Source organism: Salvelinus fontinalis, chromosome 14 (assembly GCF_029448725.1).
Source record: "Salvelinus fontinalis isolate EN_2023a chromosome 14, ASM2944872v1, whole genome shotgun sequence".
In the NCBI taxonomy this organism is placed as follows: Eukaryota; Metazoa; Chordata; class Actinopteri; order Salmoniformes; family Salmonidae; genus Salvelinus; species Salvelinus fontinalis.
The window spans coordinates 32,433,080-32,451,986 of record NC_074678.1 but is presented as its reverse complement, the minus strand read 5'-3'; the positions used below and the strand labels follow the sequence as shown (position 1 = coordinate 32,451,986).

Sequence of the window (18,907 nt, the reverse complement as noted above, 5' to 3'; positions counted from 1 at the left end):
TTTCCTGCGTATATGGTCTAAATGCACGAAAGCCTGAATTATTGTAATAATTAACTGACAATTAACTGAATTATTGTTAACAAACACCTGCTTGCACTTTTGCAGGCTGTGCATCCATCTACTGGGTTGTTGTCCTCCTTGTCCACAATGACTCCAAAACCGAGGATTTCACTTGTGCAGCACCTGTTTCCACGATGGTGTATTCATCTTAACCTTTTTATTTCTCCTGATACGTTAACCATTTTCCCGTGAGCTAGGAGTCCGGGAAAATAAACTAGCCAATGTATCGTTGTGCGGCAGAAGGGAACATAAGCTCTGCACGTGGACAAATTAGGAACGTTTCAGCACCACACAACAAATGGACAGTTCCTGCTCCACTCTCTCGCTGCGTGGCTGGTAGCCTAGGCTATGTCTGCTTCACCACTAACATAGCCTAATTGAATTCACAAGACACAATTTAACAGAACAAGCTTCCCAAAAATATTATCTTTATTTAAAACGTTAAACGCAGTATAATTGTTCTGAACCGCGAGCCGACCCGCTGGTTGAAAGAATGTTTTCATTCCACCCGCCAGCTGATTTTTTTTTTTTTTTTTTGCGGATCAACCGCGAGGAACCGTGGGTATCCGACCCGATGCAGGACTCTAGTCTCAGGTTAGTTATCAACAGACTGACATAGTAGATTGTCCTGAAAACATGGAGATGTGTTCCATGTTTGTTGAGGACAGTATTCCTGACTGTTTTTCTACTCCTGCAGGGGGGATATGGGCGCCATCACCTCTCCACTAGGCGCTAAACTGAGCTGCCTGTCTCCCAACTCATCAGACAGTCAGCAGAACAACACACCCAGGAGTGCTGAGAGGGTAACTGTCTGTCCTCTGTCCACACACTGACACACAGCCTACCCTGTTGACTCACACACAGTATGTACTCAGTCTGTCTGACTGGTCCTCCCGTGTGTCTGTGTATGTGTGATGTCCAGGGGGGTAAGGAGAAGAGTCCAGCAGGGGGTCAGGGTGACGCCATCACCAGCCTGCCCATCAGTATCCCCCTCAGCACGGTGCACCCCAGCAAACTCCCCGTTAGCATCCCCCTGGCCAGTGTGGTGCTGCCCAGCCGAGCAGAGAGACTGGTGGGTACATATGTCTCCTATAACTCTGGCTTAGAGCAGTGGTTCCCAAACTTTTTCACTCTGGACAGTTGATCTGGATATTTCTGAAGTTATAAATACTGTAGCTCACGAAGGTCTGCAATGACTGACATGACACGAGGAAAACTGTTGATTCACTATCCAATTTCGAAGTTGCACCTTGTGCATTCTATGATTACAACTTTCCAGGGTAAGTTGAAAGGCTGACTGACTTTGGGAACCACTGGCTTAGAGAATGGCAGGGCTACAGGTAGATTTCTGACTGGGTAGTACGGTCATGTTTCCTGTAATAAACCACTGTGTTGATTCAAGTGCTCCGTGTTTGTTTTTGTAGAGGAGCACACCGAGCCCTGTGTCCCAGACAGGCCAGACCAACGGTAAGCAGTCCCAAATACACTATTACCTTATTTACCGTATTGATCTCATCCATTGAATCCTGCATGTGTTGAGACATATCATGACTGACCAGTGTCCAACCCCCTCTGTTCTTCTTCAGGGTACTCCTCTAGCTTAGGGCTGATGAACGGAGGCTCTCACTCTGAGGACCAGGATGGGGCTGCCCCCTCCCCTCCCCCTCACGGTGCCCCTCCAATGGGACCAACACAAGGCCACAGCCCCCCCCTCAGCACCGGAGGGGTCCTCCAGTATGCTGACGGCACCCCCAGAAACCTCCCTGAGGACGGGGCCGAGCGCCAGGGCGAGTCTGACTCGGAGCCCCAGGACAGCGAGTCCAGACGCCGCATGTTCTTCTCTTCTTCCTCTTCGTCGTCTTCCTCCTCCTCTGGGGGCGCCGCATCTCGCCTCCGCCTCGGCTCGGCCAGACAGAGCCAGCATCACCTAGGTAGCCACAGTAACCACAACAACCACCACCACTCGCCGGGCTCCCAGCACACAAACTCTCACGGCCATGGGTCTCAGGAGGAACGCAAGCGTGGGAGGAGGAAGCGCAGCTCAACGGGGGCTCAACCTGCCAGTGGCTCCCCAAAGAGGAAGTCCTTTCCTGGGCTCAGCTCCACCAATCACCCATCAGGATCCCCACTCAACATCAACTCCATGGTGAGTCGAGCTAAGTTCAGGTTGCTCCCCTGTTCTTTAAAACGTGGTACACGGCTTCAATGGCTAAGTTGGTTGCAGTGCAGTACTTGCGACGAGTTGTATGTTTGATTCCTTAATATCTAGGCCCTACTGAATACATATTTTAACTGTAGGCTAAAGATGCACAATGTAGAAATCTCTCCGCCAATTCCTGGTTTCTAAAATTCTAATAGTTCGCCTAATTTCAGTTTGTGACAAAACAAGGAAGTATAGAGTAGACAATCATTGTACCATCCAAACCAGTGTGAAATATATTTTCCATAACCAAAAATGTTTTTTTCCGCTTTTTGAAGCTGGTGTACAAAACCGAAAGTAAGATGCAAAAACTAAACTTAAAAACGGAAGCATAGAAGTAGCGCACATGGAACAGATCTACCGCTTCTTAGACTTGCATTCTTTGAGAATGACATATCTATAACTTTTATTTCTTTGTGAATTTTGTCAGGTCAACCAAAAAGTTACATATTGTAGCTTTAGTGTTAGGGCAGGGTTTCCCAATGGGGACTTCAATGGGTGCGCATTTTGGTTTTTGCCTTAACACACAGCTGATTCAAATTATCGAAGATTGATGATTAGTTGATTATTTGAATCAGCTGTAGTGTTAGGACAAAAACGGGTCCCGAGGACTGAGTTTGGGAAACCCTGGGTTAGGGCTAACCCTGTTTTCTGTGTTTGTTGTGTCAGGTGAACAACATTAACCAGCCTCTGGAGATCGCTGCCATCTCTTCCCCGGAGCAGTCTGGATGTAGCCCCTGTGGTCCAGACATGGACCAGCCCCCCGTATTGAAGCGAGAACGCCCTCTGGAGATGAATGGCTCAGGACGCTACTCCTCCGCACCCAGCTCTGATGACGACTCTGGCTACCCCGCTGACAGCTCCAGCTCAAGGTATAGTAAACGGTGAAGCAAAAAAAAACGTGGTTGCTCACTCATTTCTACAGAAGAGTATTTTTTGAAGTAGAATTTTCTTGAATTTGTCTTGTTTTAGAATTGAAAGGAAGATTGCCACTATTTCCTTGGAGAGCCGAGATGGGCCAGGCAGATCAGGGGACAGGGAGCGCGGTAAGGAACGTCCAAAAATGTGACTGCTGAAGCCTGCATAATTAACATCACTGTCAGCTATCTACTGTGCTTTTTCTTTTGCTCTTTAAAAAAAATAAAAATCTCTATTGGGTTAACAGGAAGGAAGTCAGGAGGCAGCAGCAGTAACAGCACAGGAAGTGAGGTCTCCTCATCATCTTCCTCCTCATCCAACAGCAAGTGGAAATCCACCTTCTCCCCCATCTCCGACCTCAAGCAGCCCCTGTCCGAGGTGAGGCAAGGGGGCTCCCCCTTTGGCACAGGGAGAGAGCCGCGGGGCACGGGTACGGACTCAGACTCTGATCACAAACCGCAGCAGCAGAGGAGGGGGGGCGAGGGGGCCGGGGGTGAGCCCTCAGGGTTTCAGGACATCCCCCTTAACCCCTTCCTTAGCCAGGAGTCTGGGGGCCGGCCGGGGGCAGGGGCCCATGGAGGAAGCAGCTCTGAGAGGCAGGCCATGCCCAAACAGAAGCCACGGGGTGAGTGGGAGCTGAAGACATCCAGCAGCATAGGCAACAGCCAGAACCTCTTCATCTCTGCAGCCGTCAGCGGGGGTATCCTGAGCGGCAAGGTGGGGGGCAGCCCTGTATCTTCAGCCTCAGGGGCCTCTGTGGGACATTACCTGGGGGCCCAGTTCCCCCTTGGGGGAGCCTCTGTCCTCCAGTCCCTGTTCGGAACCCAGACGCCCGGAACCTCGGTGAGCGGGGCCCCGCGCCTGGTCAACGGACACTCTTCCCTGGGGAGCTTCTCCAGCGCTGGGCTGGCAGGTGAGGCCCACTGACACACCCACTCTAACCAGTCTCCTTCCATTCAGCAGCACCATTGGGTATGGTTTGGGGTAGAGTGAGATCAGAGTCCTCAGATTGGGTGTGTTAGACAGTGGTACAGAGGAAGTCAATCGGAGAGGCCTACTGATGGACACAGGTAAGTGGGAGCCCTGTCCTGATGCCTGTCTGAACGCCCTTGCTGCTTTGCTTTGCCATGGACTGGCTGTACAGATGCTGAGTTGGACACCCTTGGAAAATGCCTAACATTTTGAAGAGAGCAGATCTTAAGAATGATATACTTGGCCACAGGCATGGTTAATGCACTTCAATCTGTATACTGTGATATAGCCTACAATTGTCTGTGTTGGTTAGTTATACTGTAATACTCTGAAGTATTTACAAATTACAGTGATTAGTAATTAATTAAAGGACCTTGATCTGCATTTTCTTTGGGTGTTGGTGTTAATGCTGCTGGTCATGTGTGTGTAATTCAGAGACGTTTCACTATGATTAGACTTGTTTTATTTGCACAAAACATTTAGTTCATTTCAGAGGAATGGCCTTTGGTCTAACAGTTGATTCAGTCAACCCTTCTATAGTGACATGTCTCTGTTTGCTTTCTGTGTGCCTGTCTGCAAGACTCGCTTGGCGCTATGCAAATCCTGGCTGAGTGTCTCTCTCTCTCTCTCTCTCTCTCTCTCTCTCTCTCTCTCTCTCTCTCTGTCTCTGTCTCTGTCTCTGTCTCTCTCTCTCTCTCTCTCTCTCTCTGTCTCTCTCTGTCTCTCTCTGTCTCTCTCTGTCTCTCTCTGTCTCTCTCTGTCTCTCTCTGTCTCTCTCTGTCTGTCTCTGTCTGTCTCTGTCTGTCTGTGTCCTCCCCCATCTCTCCGTCTCTCGCTGTTTAATCCACAGGCATGTTTCACCACGTGGTGCCCTCAGTGTCCTCCCATCAGTTTGGGGCTGCGCTGCCAGCCTCAGGAAGCCTCAGCTCTCTGCTCAGTCTCTCCTCCTCCCAGCAGCACCAACACCCCACCCCCCAGTCAGGCTCCTCCTTCCTGGCCTCTGTATCCTCCTCCCTCCCCCTACCCCTCTACCATTCCCAGCACAGCCGCACCCAAACAGTGCTGCACACCCCTCCACCCCCCACGCTCTCCTTGCCCCCTCCACCACCATATCTCAACGTCTCCTCATCCTCGGTATCGTCCTCTGACCCCAGTCCCTCGTCTTGCTCTGAGGCCTTCCCCTCTTCCCTCCAGCAACAGAGAGCACAGTCCTCCTCTCTCTCGGTCTCCTCCTCCTCTGCTTCTGTCTCCCCCTCTTCACCTTCCTCTCGTAGCTTCACAGTGCACTACCCCCCTCATCTGCCCCCTCCAACCCAGGCCAGTAGCTCAGGAGGTGGGGTCAGCATGTGGAGGACTCTGGGCTTGCCTGCTTCCTACACGTCGTCCTCTCAGCACCCTGGCTCCCGGCCTAGATAGGGCATAGGGTGAGGGGCGGGTGGGGCATGTTGTAGGGGGGGTGTGGGTCAATCAGAGAGATAAGAGGGAGAGACACAGACAACCTGGTTTTCCTGTTCTTCCAAAGCTGCTATTCAGTTCTAACAAGGTAAGTTATACTCCTCTTTCCCGCTGGGGCCACCCATACGAAAAATGTATGATGCATGACGCTTTGGCTAAAAGTAGCTTTGGATAAAAACGTCTGCTAAATGGCATTTATTATTATTGTAGGTTTGTGAATAAATCATAACAATACCTGTTAAAATCTAAACATGTGTTTTTCGTGCTTTTTAACTCTGACAAATCCACTCTTCAGGAGCAGTCTCCTGTCCTGCTTTTATATATGCTAATTGCCAGCATTTGGTTTTGACCCTGGCTCTTTCCTCTGCCTGGCAGGTAACTGAAGAATATCTACCTCAACCCAACGTAACCTATGCAAATGGACAGGTGTGGACCAATGGACTCTACTATCTCACTGGTGCTCCTAAGCCTGCTAAACCGCCACTGTACTGGGACTCAACACACACACACACACACACACTGCTTCGGCAACTCACGCTGACACACACTGGCAGCATGGCGTCCTGAGCAGAGTTGAGCGGTCACGGGGGTGTTTGTGTTGTGAGTTGAGGCTAATAGTAATCACTGGGTTGTGTTCATCCCATCCTTAATGAATTGGCATGCTGCCTACTCTTAACATTATAGTGACACATGAAACGCACTGTTTCCATGGCAGTAAAGGTACATCACTGTCACCATGTAACGTGGTGCTAATAAGATTCACTAAATATACATAGTTATTTGTTAAAGACTCAATTCACACATTTGACTACAGAAGAAGTCAGTCAGCAGTGTAGTTTTACATATCACTGATGCTGTTATATTTGTAAAGGCAGACAGTGTGTACAGTGGGAGATTCGTGTGGGTCTGTCATCCTAGTAGACCGCACTCTCCTCTTTGTTCTGTCATTATCTGACTACCGGGTGCTATATTAGACTTCACCCTCCACGCACACCATCACACACACGCTAGACCAGTCTAACCCAGCTCTGATCAGGACTAGGGACCATGCAGCTGTGCCTCACTGCATCTCTAGCACCCTGCTACCTAACCTTGAACCCTGATCATTTGTTCAGTGAATTAAATATAATTTGAGCACATTAGCTTTTGGCTACAGTATAAAACAGGGGGAAGCTGTTGGTTCAAATGCACTGGGTAAAATATCTGTGTACCCTGTTACAATGTCCCTGGTGCAGGGACAGCACTATAGTCAGCTGTCAGCCCAGAGTAAAAAGTTCTTAGTTATATTGGTGTAATTATGGTCCTTGTCAAGTCAAAGGATCATTTATATGAATAACGTTCGTGTCTGGAAATTAAATAGTAGGCCCCGAGGTTCTCATTCACTTAAGTGCTGCCGGCTGAGCTGTGCGTCAACATGTATGATGTGAACAGCAGAAGGACTGGAGGATAGAAAGCGGAAACAGGATTTAGTTACTGAGACAGTCCGTTTATAGTCACTACTTATAGAGCCAGCTGGAGTGCTAGAGCGTAGGGACCCGCAACGCTATGTGCATTCTTCACAAGTAGGAATCTCAACTACTCTTAATCTAAGCTTCTTTGTTATGTTTTTTTTATCCCTGCCGAAACACTGATATGATGATGAAAATGCAGGTGTAATTTTGGGACTCAAATGTTGTTTGTGTTGTATTCAGGCAAGTCTCTGGAGTCATATCTCACTGAGTTCACAGGGTTGGGTAGAAATGCTGTCTGTACGTGTCACCTGTTGTCCACTAACACTGTAGTGGCGCTTTCTGCAGCCACTTCAACCTGCACACACTGATATACAAACACCGCTCACACACTGATATACAAACACCGCTCACACACTGATATACAAACACCGCTCACACACTGATATACAAACACCGCTCACACACTGATATACAAACACCGCTCACACACTGATATACAAACACCGCTCACACACTGGGAAATGCATGACTAACAACTACTGGGCCATTTTCACAGCTTTTGATTGGATTTGATTTTTCATTTTTGTAAACAGTATTGTACTGTGAATAAGAGACATTCTCTGACTGTATAATTGTGTATAATTTAGATTATTATATTTATGCTGTCAAGTTTCTCCATTTTGTAAAGTTTTGTTTTTGTTTTCCTGAAACATGTGTAACAGTGTAGAACGCAATAGGTTTAAGTGTGTACTTGACTCAGTCTGAAATCAATGGTGCTACAATCTGTATAACTCTGTACTGTGCCTAATATTATTTATACAATATTAAGAACATCAATAACTGTCAATACTTGGTGCTTGTTCACAGTGACATTTTAAATGCTATTTTCTGGCATTCTTTCTCATATTTAAAATGTAATTATCCAATTGAATTGTTTTAAGCCTAGTGTACAACTGTAGTCACTGCACGATTTGATAAAGCTGTCTTCAACCTACGGCTGACTCTAGAGTTATGAAAACAGGTAAAGCTCTCATTAGATGTGATTTTTCACAGTATTTTTGGCATACTGCGAAACACCCTTTTGCTTTCAGAAACTTGCAAATTGTTCAGGACTATTTGTAAATGCATGTGACGCTGTGTTTTGTACATATACGTTTGTGTTAAGAATGGTGTGTAGGTGAATAAGAAATGCCTAGATTGATTTGGGGTATTATATTTGTATGTTTTTTTTTCTTTTGGTGCTGATGTGTGACCCACATCTACAGCCTGTCAAACAGGTTGGGCCCAAGGGTAACAGCAGTGCAGAGTTGTTAAACCAGGGCCTTAATAGAGTGAGTGAAACACCATGACTGTTCAGTGTCAATGAGGGCATGCCAGTCACATGGCACCATCTCCTCTGATATACACAGAGAAACTCTATGCTTCTACTATTATGTGGTTAACACATACAGAGGGAGAGATTTGTACTGCAACTAGACTGTCTTGATTTGTTCTGGATTGTAATCAGATTTACTTCATGCTTTTTAAAGAGAAACTTCTACTCTGTGAAACAACATGCCTTTCAGTCATTGTAAAAACTATTTTAAACTAGAAAAGAGAAGGTGCTGTTTCAACCATAAACTGATTTCAGATAAGGTTCTGGGTGCATCCAAAAGCCAAATCTCATCTTTCACTTCTGCCTGTCCTGGGATATGGCTTAAAGCCGCCTCCTTCCCATAGTATGAGCATAATACAGCTGTCGTAATTACAAGTTCATTGTTCCAATATAACTGGTAGTAGAATAACTCGTATGTGTTACGTGGGTTTGCAACAACCAGGCTCCATTTTGATCTGATTATCATTTGTCAGTCCTTACTAATTGAGGATGTGAAGCAGGATATTCATTTATCTTCATTGTTTTGTTTGTTTCATCTGTGTCCTTGAGGAGAAATAAGACATCACAGCTTTATAGTCACAATGTTGTCCAGTAGACAACAGTACTTTGCAATCAGGAATGAGGACAATGATTTGCTCATGTCAGTCATGACCAGAGAAGCTAGTCCCCTGTTATCAGCACTGACAGGTATTTTGTAATTACTGTTATTGTTGATGTTTTCATAGTTTTTTTTATTGTTTGATATAATTGCAGTTGGTATCAATGATGCTTTTATTATGACATAAGATTCAGATCAAATTGGAATACTCTTAGACAGACAGTACGGTGCTCTCCTACACTTAAAACAAGGAAAATGCAGCTATTGATTAAATACACTTCCTCTCCTGTTGTGCTAGAGGAGGGAAAGGTTTAATAAACTTCAACACAAGCTCGCTTGTTGACTTATTATTAATGTCCCATCTGAAAATATACTTCCTAGTTGGCTGGAGTGGCAATGTGTGTGGGAGAGAGAATAATATTGTGTAGTGAATATTGTTACTTCAGGTTTGAACAGTTCAATGTACCCCATTTTAAATACGTCCCCTAAAGAAGTACACATGATCTCTGGCAAATTTGGATACATATTTAATACCGTAGTGCAGTATACTGCTCTATTAACTTTACAGGTAAGACTGTTTCACATAACAAGACTCTGAATCCTGCCAAAGGTCTCTCAGGAACATAGCAGATATCTTGAAGCGATATAACACTACTGTATACGTCACACTTATCTATAAACTGTGACTTCATTATTTCTTTCCCTAACTCAGGACCAGGGACCTCTTATATTTTGATGTAACTTGAAAATTCATATTGGTGCTTGGAGTTGACAGACTTCCTCGAAGATGTATGTTTGTCTCCTCAATTTCTCACTGTCGCACACATCCAGCCACTCCAGCAAAAGATTGCAGCTTTGTGTTCGACTGGTCTGACAATGTCGTGGAAAATCCTCTTCTTACACTCTCACAAATGCCTCGTCTCACTCCCTCTCTCTGAAAAGGAATTAATGTCCTTTTTTTAAGTGTTGTGATCCCTACATAGGGAGAATGCTGTGTAGTTGGACTGAATTTTAACTCCACATGTGGATCAGTAGAACTAAGGGCAGGTTTGAGGTGCAATAACAGCAAACCTACTTTCCAAAACGCCTTGGGCTGTCATGGGAACTCTTGTTTGGTGTTGGTGCTATTATCTTAGATGTTTAATGACAAATTGAAATTTGTTTCTGTTTTTTTGCCTTTTTATGATAATTATTAATAAAATGGTTTCTTATAAAGTATTTAATTTGCATCTCTGCTTATTGGTGATATTTTGCATGTTGAAAATGTGATTTTATTTAGGCTTTTTATTCAAAAAATTGTAGGATTTGTATATGGTGCATGATATTTTAGTTTGTTATCAGTGAAGGATTCAGACTATGTAGGGGTGGGACGAGTGTCATTTTTCTACTATCATTATGGTAGTTCTGGTACATTCTGTACTAAAGCTAGGCTTATCATGGTTTTGACCAAAGATGGACAGTAGTGTTTTGAGAATTGTTCTTCAGTTCTGTTTTTAGTGGGGAATACACATTTAAGTCCAGAATGTCCACTATTGGGGAATAATTCAACATTCAATGTCATCTTTATGAATACTCTCTGAAATAGTGTTCTGCAAATGTTACGTGCATGTTTTCAAGCCATTAGAAATGATAAACAATTCTTGTAATTTTTAGTGGATGATTTGTGAATCCTTGACTTTATCACTTGGCGCTGTTGTCCACCAAGCAGGACAGACTGAACTGAACGACCTTGATCGTGTGCAAAACAAAGCTGCAGCTGTTGGATTTCTCCATGAAACCAAGGCCGTGAGGCACTTTTCAACCCGAGAAGTCTCAACAGCAGCATCTCATAGTCTGCCCATAGATCCTTTAATCCGTCAAGAGCTCTTATTTAGCCAACAATTGTTCTGTATTCAACCTTGCATGCAGCACATCCCTATTCCATCACTGTACTTCGTCCAATAACTGCTGAGAGAACTTTTTAAAGCCAACGTGTCTGTAATCAATCGTCAATTTGCAATCGCATCCTTAGAATTGCATCACAAATGGCTACTTTTATGAGGACAACTGGAGGGCCGAATTTGGCCCCCAAGTTTCCTAAGCATTTTCTTGTATTTATTATTTTGGAAGTATTCCTACGCAAAGTGTGAAATTAGCATGTTTTAATCAAATATACCTGTTTGGGCTTCTTGCGGTCAATTTTCAGTCTACAAATGATTTCGTAATTTGTGTATATTTTGTCTCGCTGCTGAATCTAGTTGATCATCCCTGAAGAACTATGTAAGAAATGGCAGGACACAGAAGCAATAAGATAGTGTTGATATACTGTAATAGACCAGACGTTACCTATGAAAGGCCTTTATAGAAATGTCAATACACGCATGGTTCTGTCTCCTTCAAACACCCTCCCTTTTTTGAGGTGCTTCAATCTCCAGTCTTTTCTCACCCACAGGGAGGGCAGGTGTCTGTCTGACACACACAAAACACTCCATTGTCTGTCTTGTGCTTCCTTTCCCTAGCCTTATCTCAACCCACCGTAGTATTCGCAGCATTCACTGTCTCTCCACATCTTACAACATAGGATAGTTTCTCAAGGACACATCACATAGTATGAGCTGCGTATTTGGCAGCCTGTCCTCCTTAGCTGAAAGAGGGGCGGTGTACTACATAAAACCCATCTCCCTCGCTGACCTGACCCAAAACAAGTGTTCGATCCAGACGTGACTGGACAGACAGGGTTACTATGAGGCTATGGTGCATATTCTGCTTGATACTGCTGCTGCCCAGCACAATGGTCACTCTGCCACACCAGGACAGACTGAGTGACAGCCGGTGTCAGGAGGACCCCACGCCAGACCACCCAGGAACAGGGCCAGGTCAGTCACACTATTCACCATCCCAATTACACTGTCCGTACTGCTGTTTGTAACTTGTTGCCTTGATATGAATCTGTATGCCTGGGACCTGGCCATAGCTGTGACCATACATGGATTCATTAGCATTTGCAAGAAAATATTGTATGCATTGTAATGCACAGTTTTTACTTTGTGCTCTATTTGTTAATTGCATTAACTAACTGCTTATTAGGATTTTCTGTAACTTAATTTATCAAATTGTGAATGATGCAATTTCATCTCTGAATAAGGTCATCATCTTTTGGCCATCAAATTAAACATTTGTCCAAATATTGTTATGGGAATACAGCCTTCTGTGACTACATTTAGTCTGTTCTTTCATCCAAGGAGACAACAGTTCAATGGAGGTTGGAAAAGGTTTGGGAGAGAATGCCTTAACAGTGAAGGAGACCATAAACTCCCATCCCAGCGCTCCTCACCTACCTGGGGACACTCCATGTTTCGGAAGGATACCGTCTCATGGAGAGGTTATTGAGGATATGCTTTCAGCACTTCGTGAAGGTTGGGGCCAGGAAAGCAACCTGAGAAAGGAGGATTTGACTCGATTTGGCGTTTGCTCACACTCTGATGGTGCTCCAGTACCTGCCTTATCCACACTAGCTGAAGAAGCCAAAAAAGAGAAACATGGACTACATGTTTGGCACCCAACCAAAGGTACATTTTTGTCTCTTTACAGATTTCAGCTTGAAGGTATGGCACAGATATGGATATGATTCTGAATGTACTGAAATGGGATGTTATGTCTTGTCTATCAGAGCTCATGGAGGGTGAAGTGGAGGGAGGGGGTCTTGTGTTGACCCTCCACCTCCCCCGGCCTCCCCTCTCCAATATCAAGCCCATACTGCTCCTTGCCTTTAGAAACCCCAGAACAGGAGCGCTCGGTGCCATCACTTTCACCAGTCACTCTCTGCAGCCTTACAAACAGGTTTGAATTCATTACCTGCTCAAGAACAACATTCCTGAACTTCTTACTTGTCTCTCACATTTTACAAGTCTTGTCTTACCATGATGTTAATAGACCATTAAAGGAAAAGTCCACTGTTGATACAGTCGCAAATGTTTTGTGTCAGCTGTCAAGTTTTCAAGATATTGTGCTTTCAAGAAGCAAAGTGTCACTGGCCACATCATCACGATGATGCATTTCTCATCATGATAATGTGGCCGGTGACACTTTGTTTCTTTAGTTTTTGATGTTCTGCTATTATCTGACTCCACCTTTTCCCACTTCTCCCAGACAGTATGCATTTCAGAAGGAACACAGTTCCTCATCCTAACAGGAAAGCAACCCGAGGGCAAAAGTCAACTGAAATGGAGATTCAATGTTGACACAAAAACACCAGAGACAGGTAATAACATCTTATACAGCTTATCGCGTTCAAGTTAATATGCTTTCCTTCCATCAACATGTCTCAAGATTATTCACCTTTCGGCAGGACAAAAGCTTTCTGAACTACGAGGTATCCTGATTGGTGACGGAACAAGAAGTGATGTCAGTGTCATTCCCCTGGTGCTTTTCTCAACGAATAGAGGAACTGATGAAAGGTCAGTTAGCTTTGTCTTTTTTCAAATGCGGCACCTATTACTGTCTTTTTCTTTAAGTGATTGAAGCCATAGAGATTCTTAAATGAGTGTAATTGTCTTCCTCAGAGTGACAGAAAAGCTGAGTCCCTCCCCTGCTCCCTCTGGGACCTACACGTTTCTGTGTGAGCTGCAGAAGTTCCTCAGTGACGTCATGCCACCACAGACGCAGTCACAACCATGGGCTGCTTCGGTCCCTCTGTACTCTCTGGACTCTCTTCCCCCCCTGTCCCTTGGGGTGTCGTCCAGTGAGACCCTCCTTGCCAGGCTGCTCAACTCCTCAGCTCCCACCCTGTTCTCTTTCCCCACACAGGGCTCTGTGCTCCAGGGGCATCGCGGGGAGCTGTCCCTGCAACCCGCCCTACTGGAGGTGCTCAGGCAGAGGCTGGAGGAGGTTCTGGTCCAGATGAGGGCGGAGGAGGTGGGCAAAGCAGGGATGGACAGACTGAGGAGACTCCAGGAACTCTGTGTCCTTCCTAAAGAGGGCGAGGAAGCACCAGCAGGTGAGCAGGCCTCAATGTAAATTCAGGATAAATGTCTGGGAATTAATTTAATTGCTAAGTCATTTAAACTTTTTTTCTTTCACTCACATAGGTGTTGGGAGCCCCAGTGAGACGCAGTACCGAGCCCTGCTTCTGCTGAAAGCCCTGCAGACAGTAGTGGGAGCCTGGGATGTGGAGAGGGGGCAGCGGGCCACCAGAGCAGGCCAGAAGGGCCCAGGGAACCGGCACCTCTGTCGCCTGCACAGTCTCACCGTGTCCCTGGAGAAATACCTGCTGTCTCCTCCTGAGGCCACCATCTACAACTGCCAGGGAGTCTGCAGCTTTCCCCTGACCAACGGGAATAACCATGCTATCCTGCTTAACAGCCACATCCAGAGTGGCCTGGCCCTGGAGCGCTCACCCTGCTGTGTGCCTGTGGACTATGAGGACCTCAAGGTGGTGGAGTTGGATGAGCATGGAACCAATATCTGCTACAAACCAAACATGGTGGCCAAGGAGTGTGGATGCCGCTGACTCCTCCATGTGGTGCAATGATTGGTATTAAAGGGCCAGGGCACCTGCATTGTTGCACCATTACTCAATAAAAGTCAAGTACGAATTGCATGTTTTAGGTCATCGAGTGCATTTATTTTGTTTATTGTAAATACATTATCACATCTAGTTCTCCACAATATTAGCTGATTTAATACACATTTTGTCACTCAGCTATGTAAATAGAAAACTCATTGGCACAGTGCACATATTGGATCTTTCAAATACAATTTGTGCATTATCAATTTGCACCACATGATCATATTGAAGGCTGAAAGAATATATTGATCATCAAATACGAGATAGAAACCAGCTAATCTTATTGATTTCTGTATACCCTTTAAATATGAAGAACATTTATGCAAACAGATTATGCATGATCAGATAAGACTGTATGGTGCATTTAAGATCATTGTGATGTACTTTTTTTTACAGTAGTAACATTTTGACTACAATATATCCTTATTTCAATATAATAAACACACTTTGATTATTCCTTCAGAAAATTTTTTCCTATTTTGTTGTACGATCCTCCTCTTTCCCCTCGTTTACCATTCTCCATCATGTTATCGCTCTATCATTCCTTTAACAGCCCTTTGTCAGACACATCTCTATTTCTGATCCTCAAGATTCCCCCTCTTCTCTTTGGATTTCCTTTTCTTCCATCGTCTGATCCCCAACTCAGCAAGCTGTCCCACAGAGAGGCTGCAGGCTGCAGGGAGAGAACAGGAAACACTCAGGATCATTACATAAGGTTCCAAAGCCGAGCACGTAATTATTTGTTATTCACTGTGTTAGTTCTAAGAGGGGCACGTGAAGAAAATAAGCTATGATACCTGAGCTGTGCCGTCTGGTTGTAGACCGGTGCCTCCAAGTAACATCTGAGTAAGATCATTCTCCTCTAGAAGTACATCCAGAGCATCTAAACCACAACAGACGCATGAGCTATTCTGTGTGCATTGAGGTTATGAGAAATTGACAAATGTTTCACAATGTTTCAACACTCACCATGTACTTCATTCACACCGGAGCTCACAAGCACAATGATGATGGCTAACACTATGCAACGGTTCAAAGTAATGCTTTTCCATGGGTTCTCAACCTCACTCAAACTTTGGATGGACAAAATGCGTTCATATGACACTAGAGGTAAACGGAGAGAGTAATAAGTCAACATGGGACAAAATATATTATCACTGAATGTAGAAATGTAAATATATTGGAAAAGGATTGTATTACTGCCGAGGCTCTCAGATGATAATGTTCTGGGTCTGTTGCGTCCTGTAAAGTCAGGTAATATTGAGGTTTTGTTACTGCAAGATATTTAAGGACTACTAACACATTGTGTATTCAGCATCTTAGTAAAGGTTATGACTAAATCTCACATTTTCAACTGAAAATTCACTCTAAAACCACATAGGCTACAAGGATAGAGCTGAGTACACACGTGCATTGGGTTACATAGCATGTTTATGCTGAGGCAGTAGACATGTTCAGTCCGATTTAAAGCATATGTGGCATAGACCATGTAGCATTGCTAGAAATAGACATCTTGCTGAATCAACAGAGGAAGAGTAATATACAAACAGATAGTCTTTGTCAAATAAATTATTCCCAAACTAGATTGTAATGCAAACCTTTAAAAACCCATACATGACAGATTGAGTCTTACCTGGGTTGACCTTTTTCTCCTATGGAAAGCAATTGATTTCCGTTCACTGGTGTCGGAAAGTGTCTTATAGCCTGCCCTGCCTCAGATGACGTGGTCCCTGACAGGCAGGCACAGCTGAGAGCTTATGACAAAAATAAAAATACATCATTGGAGGGATTGCTGCTACAGACTATGCTATGGCCTGGCCACCCTCATAAACACCATACCATTCTGATATGATCCTTATCTTTGAAGTGTGTCATTGTCGGCTATGGTGAGGTGAAATAGGCAGTATAGCTACAGTTTGTATGCCAGAGATGTGATAACTATGTTTCTATTAAAGGGCATTACGTCGCTTGCATGAATTATCAGACTGTGTTTTTGTCAATAAAATCATAACAACGAGAAAAATAGTACAAAATACAATAAATGTAAGTACCTGACGATAGACACAAGTACATCAGCTGTGCAGGACAACAGTATATTGATGGCTGTAGATTCGTGATTCGTCTGTTAGCATGGAAATACCTGTGAATTAGCAGTTAGAAAATGCGACCATTACAATTAGAGCATGCTACCTAACTCATCTCTTACAGCAATAACATACAAACGCACATCCCAGGATGCCCCCGATATCTAACAAGTACCGTACACAGTGGCCAGTTTATTAAGTACACCACCCTGTTCACCAAAATGACCGCAAATGAATTACTTAAAAATCATACAAATGTGATTTTCTGGTTTTTTGTTTTAGATTCCGTCTCTCACAGTTGAGGTGTGCCTATGATAAAAATTACAGACCTCTACATGTTTGGTAAGTAGGAAAACCTGCAAAATCGGCAGTGTATCAAATACTTGTTCTCCCCACTGTCTGCAGTGGCAAGTGGAAACATAACCAACCCTGTTACACAAGGAACCTCTTTGCGTAGTGCAACACATGAATTTAACAATTCTAGGTTCTCTTTGGTTTTTGTAGAACCTCCTGCAACTGCAAACGGACATTTATAAGATAGCCTATTCCTCCAATTCGAGAACGAAGACAGTATCACCAAGAGCAGGTTAGTTGAAAAATCTATAGCTGCGTTTTGCATAAGCTAACCTGTAACGCCCAGTAATGGAGACATAGTTATCACATGTATGGTGTACAAACTGCAGCCAAGGCAGTAGCCTATGATAATATCTGCAATGTGTTAATTATAACAACAAAGTGCTCTCCAACCATTAGATATGGCCACAATCCAAAACATTATCATCATCCACATGTCTAAACTATACAGTTTAATCAAAAACATGACTACAGCATACGGCCTAGAGGAGTAGTACAGTTTGTTTGTTTAAAGGCCCAGTGCAGTCAAACGTGATTATTCTGTGTTATATACACTGCTCAAAAAAATACAGCGAACACTAAAATAACACATCCTAGATCTGAACGAATGAAATATTCTTATTAAATACTTTTTTATTTACATAGTTGAATGTGCTGACAACAAAATCACACAAAGATGATCAATGGAAATCAAATTTATCAACCCATGGAGGTCTGGATTTGGAGTCACACTCAAAATTAAAGTGGATAACCACACTACAGGCTGATCCAACTTTGATGTAATGTCCTTAAAACAAGTCAAAATGAGGCTCAGTAGTGTGTGTGGCCTCCACGTGCCTGTATGACCTCCCTACAACGCCTGGGCATGCTCCTGATGAGGTGGCGGATGGTCTCCTGAGGGATCTCCTCCCAGACCTGGACTAAAGCATCCGCCAACTCCTGGACAGTCTGTGGTGCAACGTGGCATTGGTGGATGGAACGAGACATGATGTCCCAGATGTGCTCAATTGGATTCAGGTCTGGGGAACGGGCGGGCCAGTCCATAGCATCAATGCCTTCCTCTTGCAGGAACTGCTGACACCCTCCAGCCACATGAGGTCTTGCATTAGGAGGAAACCAGCATATGTTCTCACAAGGGGTCTGAGGATCTCATCTCAGTACCTAATGGCAGTCAGGCTACCTCTGGCAAGCATATGGAGGGCTTTGCGGCCCCCCAAAGAAATGCCACCCCACACCATGACTGACCCACCGCCAAACCGGTCATGCTGGAGGATGTTGCAGGCAGCAGAACGTTCTCCACGGCGTCTCCAGACTCTGTCACGTCTGTCACATGTGCTCAGTGTGAACCTGCTTTCATCTGTGAAGAGCACAGGGCGCCAGTGGCGAATTTGCCAATCTTGGTGTTCTCTGACAAATGCCAAACGTTCTGCACGGTGTTGGGCTGTAAGCACAACCCCCACCTGTGGACGTCGGGCCCTCATACCACCCTCATGGAGTCTGTTTCTGACCGTTTGAGCAGACACATGCACATTTGTGGCCTGCTGGAGGTCATTTTGCAGGGCTCTGGCAGTGCTCCTCCTGCTCCTCTTTGCACAAAGGCGGAGGTAGCGGTCCTGCTGCTGGGTTGTTGCCCTCCTACGGCCTCCTCCACGTCTCCTGATGTACTGGCCTGTCTCCTGGTAGCGCCTCCATGCTCTGGACACTACGCTGACAGACACAGCAAACCTTCTTGCCACAGCTCGCATTGATGTGCCATCCTGGATGAGCTGCACTACCTGAGCTACTTGTGTGGGTTGTAGACTCCGTCTCATGCTACTACTAGAGTGAAAGCACCGCCAGCATTCAATAGTGACCAAAACATCAGCCAGGAAGCATAGGAATTGAGAAGTGGTCTG

At 44.9% G+C, this 18,907-nt stretch overlaps 2 protein-coding genes and 1 long non-coding RNA gene across 5 annotated transcripts in view; 2 read left to right on the top strand and 1 right to left on the bottom strand.

Annotated features, from left to right (window-relative positions):
- The window catches only part of dot1l (DOT1-like histone H3K79 methyltransferase), a 30,211-nt gene extending 19,964 nt beyond the window's left edge, over positions 1–10,247 (top strand). For 2 of the 3 annotated variants that reach the window (XM_055861384.1, XM_055861385.1), the window contains exons 21-29: positions 758–863; positions 983–1,132; positions 1,485–1,527; positions 1,647–2,206; positions 2,930–3,132; positions 3,233–3,306; positions 3,426–4,091; positions 5,001–5,693; positions 5,981–10,247. In XM_055861384.1, coding sequence (XP_055717359.1) covers positions 758–863; positions 983–1,132; positions 1,485–1,527; positions 1,647–2,206; positions 2,930–3,132; positions 3,233–3,306; positions 3,426–4,091; positions 5,001–5,566 — 2,368 coding nt within the window. In that variant the 3' untranslated portion in view covers positions 5,567–5,693; positions 5,981–10,247. The remainder of the gene's footprint in view (positions 1–757; positions 864–982; positions 1,133–1,484; positions 1,528–1,646; positions 2,207–2,929; positions 3,133–3,232; positions 3,307–3,425; positions 4,092–5,000; positions 5,694–5,980) is intronic. The other variant, XM_055861386.1, reaches the window with a different exon arrangement.
- Positions 10,248–11,688: 1,441 nt separating this feature from the next.
- Positions 11,689–14,607, top strand: amh (anti-Mullerian hormone). Its single transcript, XM_055861387.1, has 7 exons — positions 11,689–11,884; positions 12,251–12,577; positions 12,679–12,848; positions 13,158–13,269; positions 13,357–13,465; positions 13,571–14,004; positions 14,096–14,607. Exons 1-7 carry the CDS (start codon positions 11,752–11,754, stop codon positions 14,515–14,517), a joined length of 1,707 nt encoding a protein of 568 aa, XP_055717362.1. The 5' UTR covers positions 11,689–11,751; the 3' UTR covers positions 14,518–14,607.
- LOC129810655 (uncharacterized) lies at positions 14,607–16,919 on the bottom strand. Its single transcript, XR_008752758.1, has 6 exons — positions 16,626–16,919; positions 16,208–16,328; positions 15,775–15,816; positions 15,544–15,678; positions 15,372–15,457; positions 14,607–15,247 (listed from the first exon to the last, which is right to left on the bottom strand). It is a non-coding gene; the product is annotated as an uncharacterized LOC129810655 (long non-coding RNA).
- Between the last annotated feature and the right edge of the window lie 1,988 nt (positions 16,920–18,907).

What these genes read in the sequence shown, in the direction of transcription:
- amh (XM_055861387.1), top strand. Translation starts at nt 11,752, where the DNA reads ATGAGGCTATGGTGCATATTCTGCTTGATACTGCTGCTGCCCAGCACA. An exon ending in CTCTGCAGCCTTACAAACAG is followed by an intron (nt 12,849 to 13,157) that starts GTTTGAATTCAT and finishes CACTTCTCCCAG; the next exon opens with ACAGTATGCATTTCAGAAGG. An exon ending in CACAAAAACACCAGAGACAG is followed by an intron (nt 13,270 to 13,356) that starts GTAATAACATCT and finishes ACCTTTCGGCAG; the next exon opens with GACAAAAGCTTTCTGAACTA.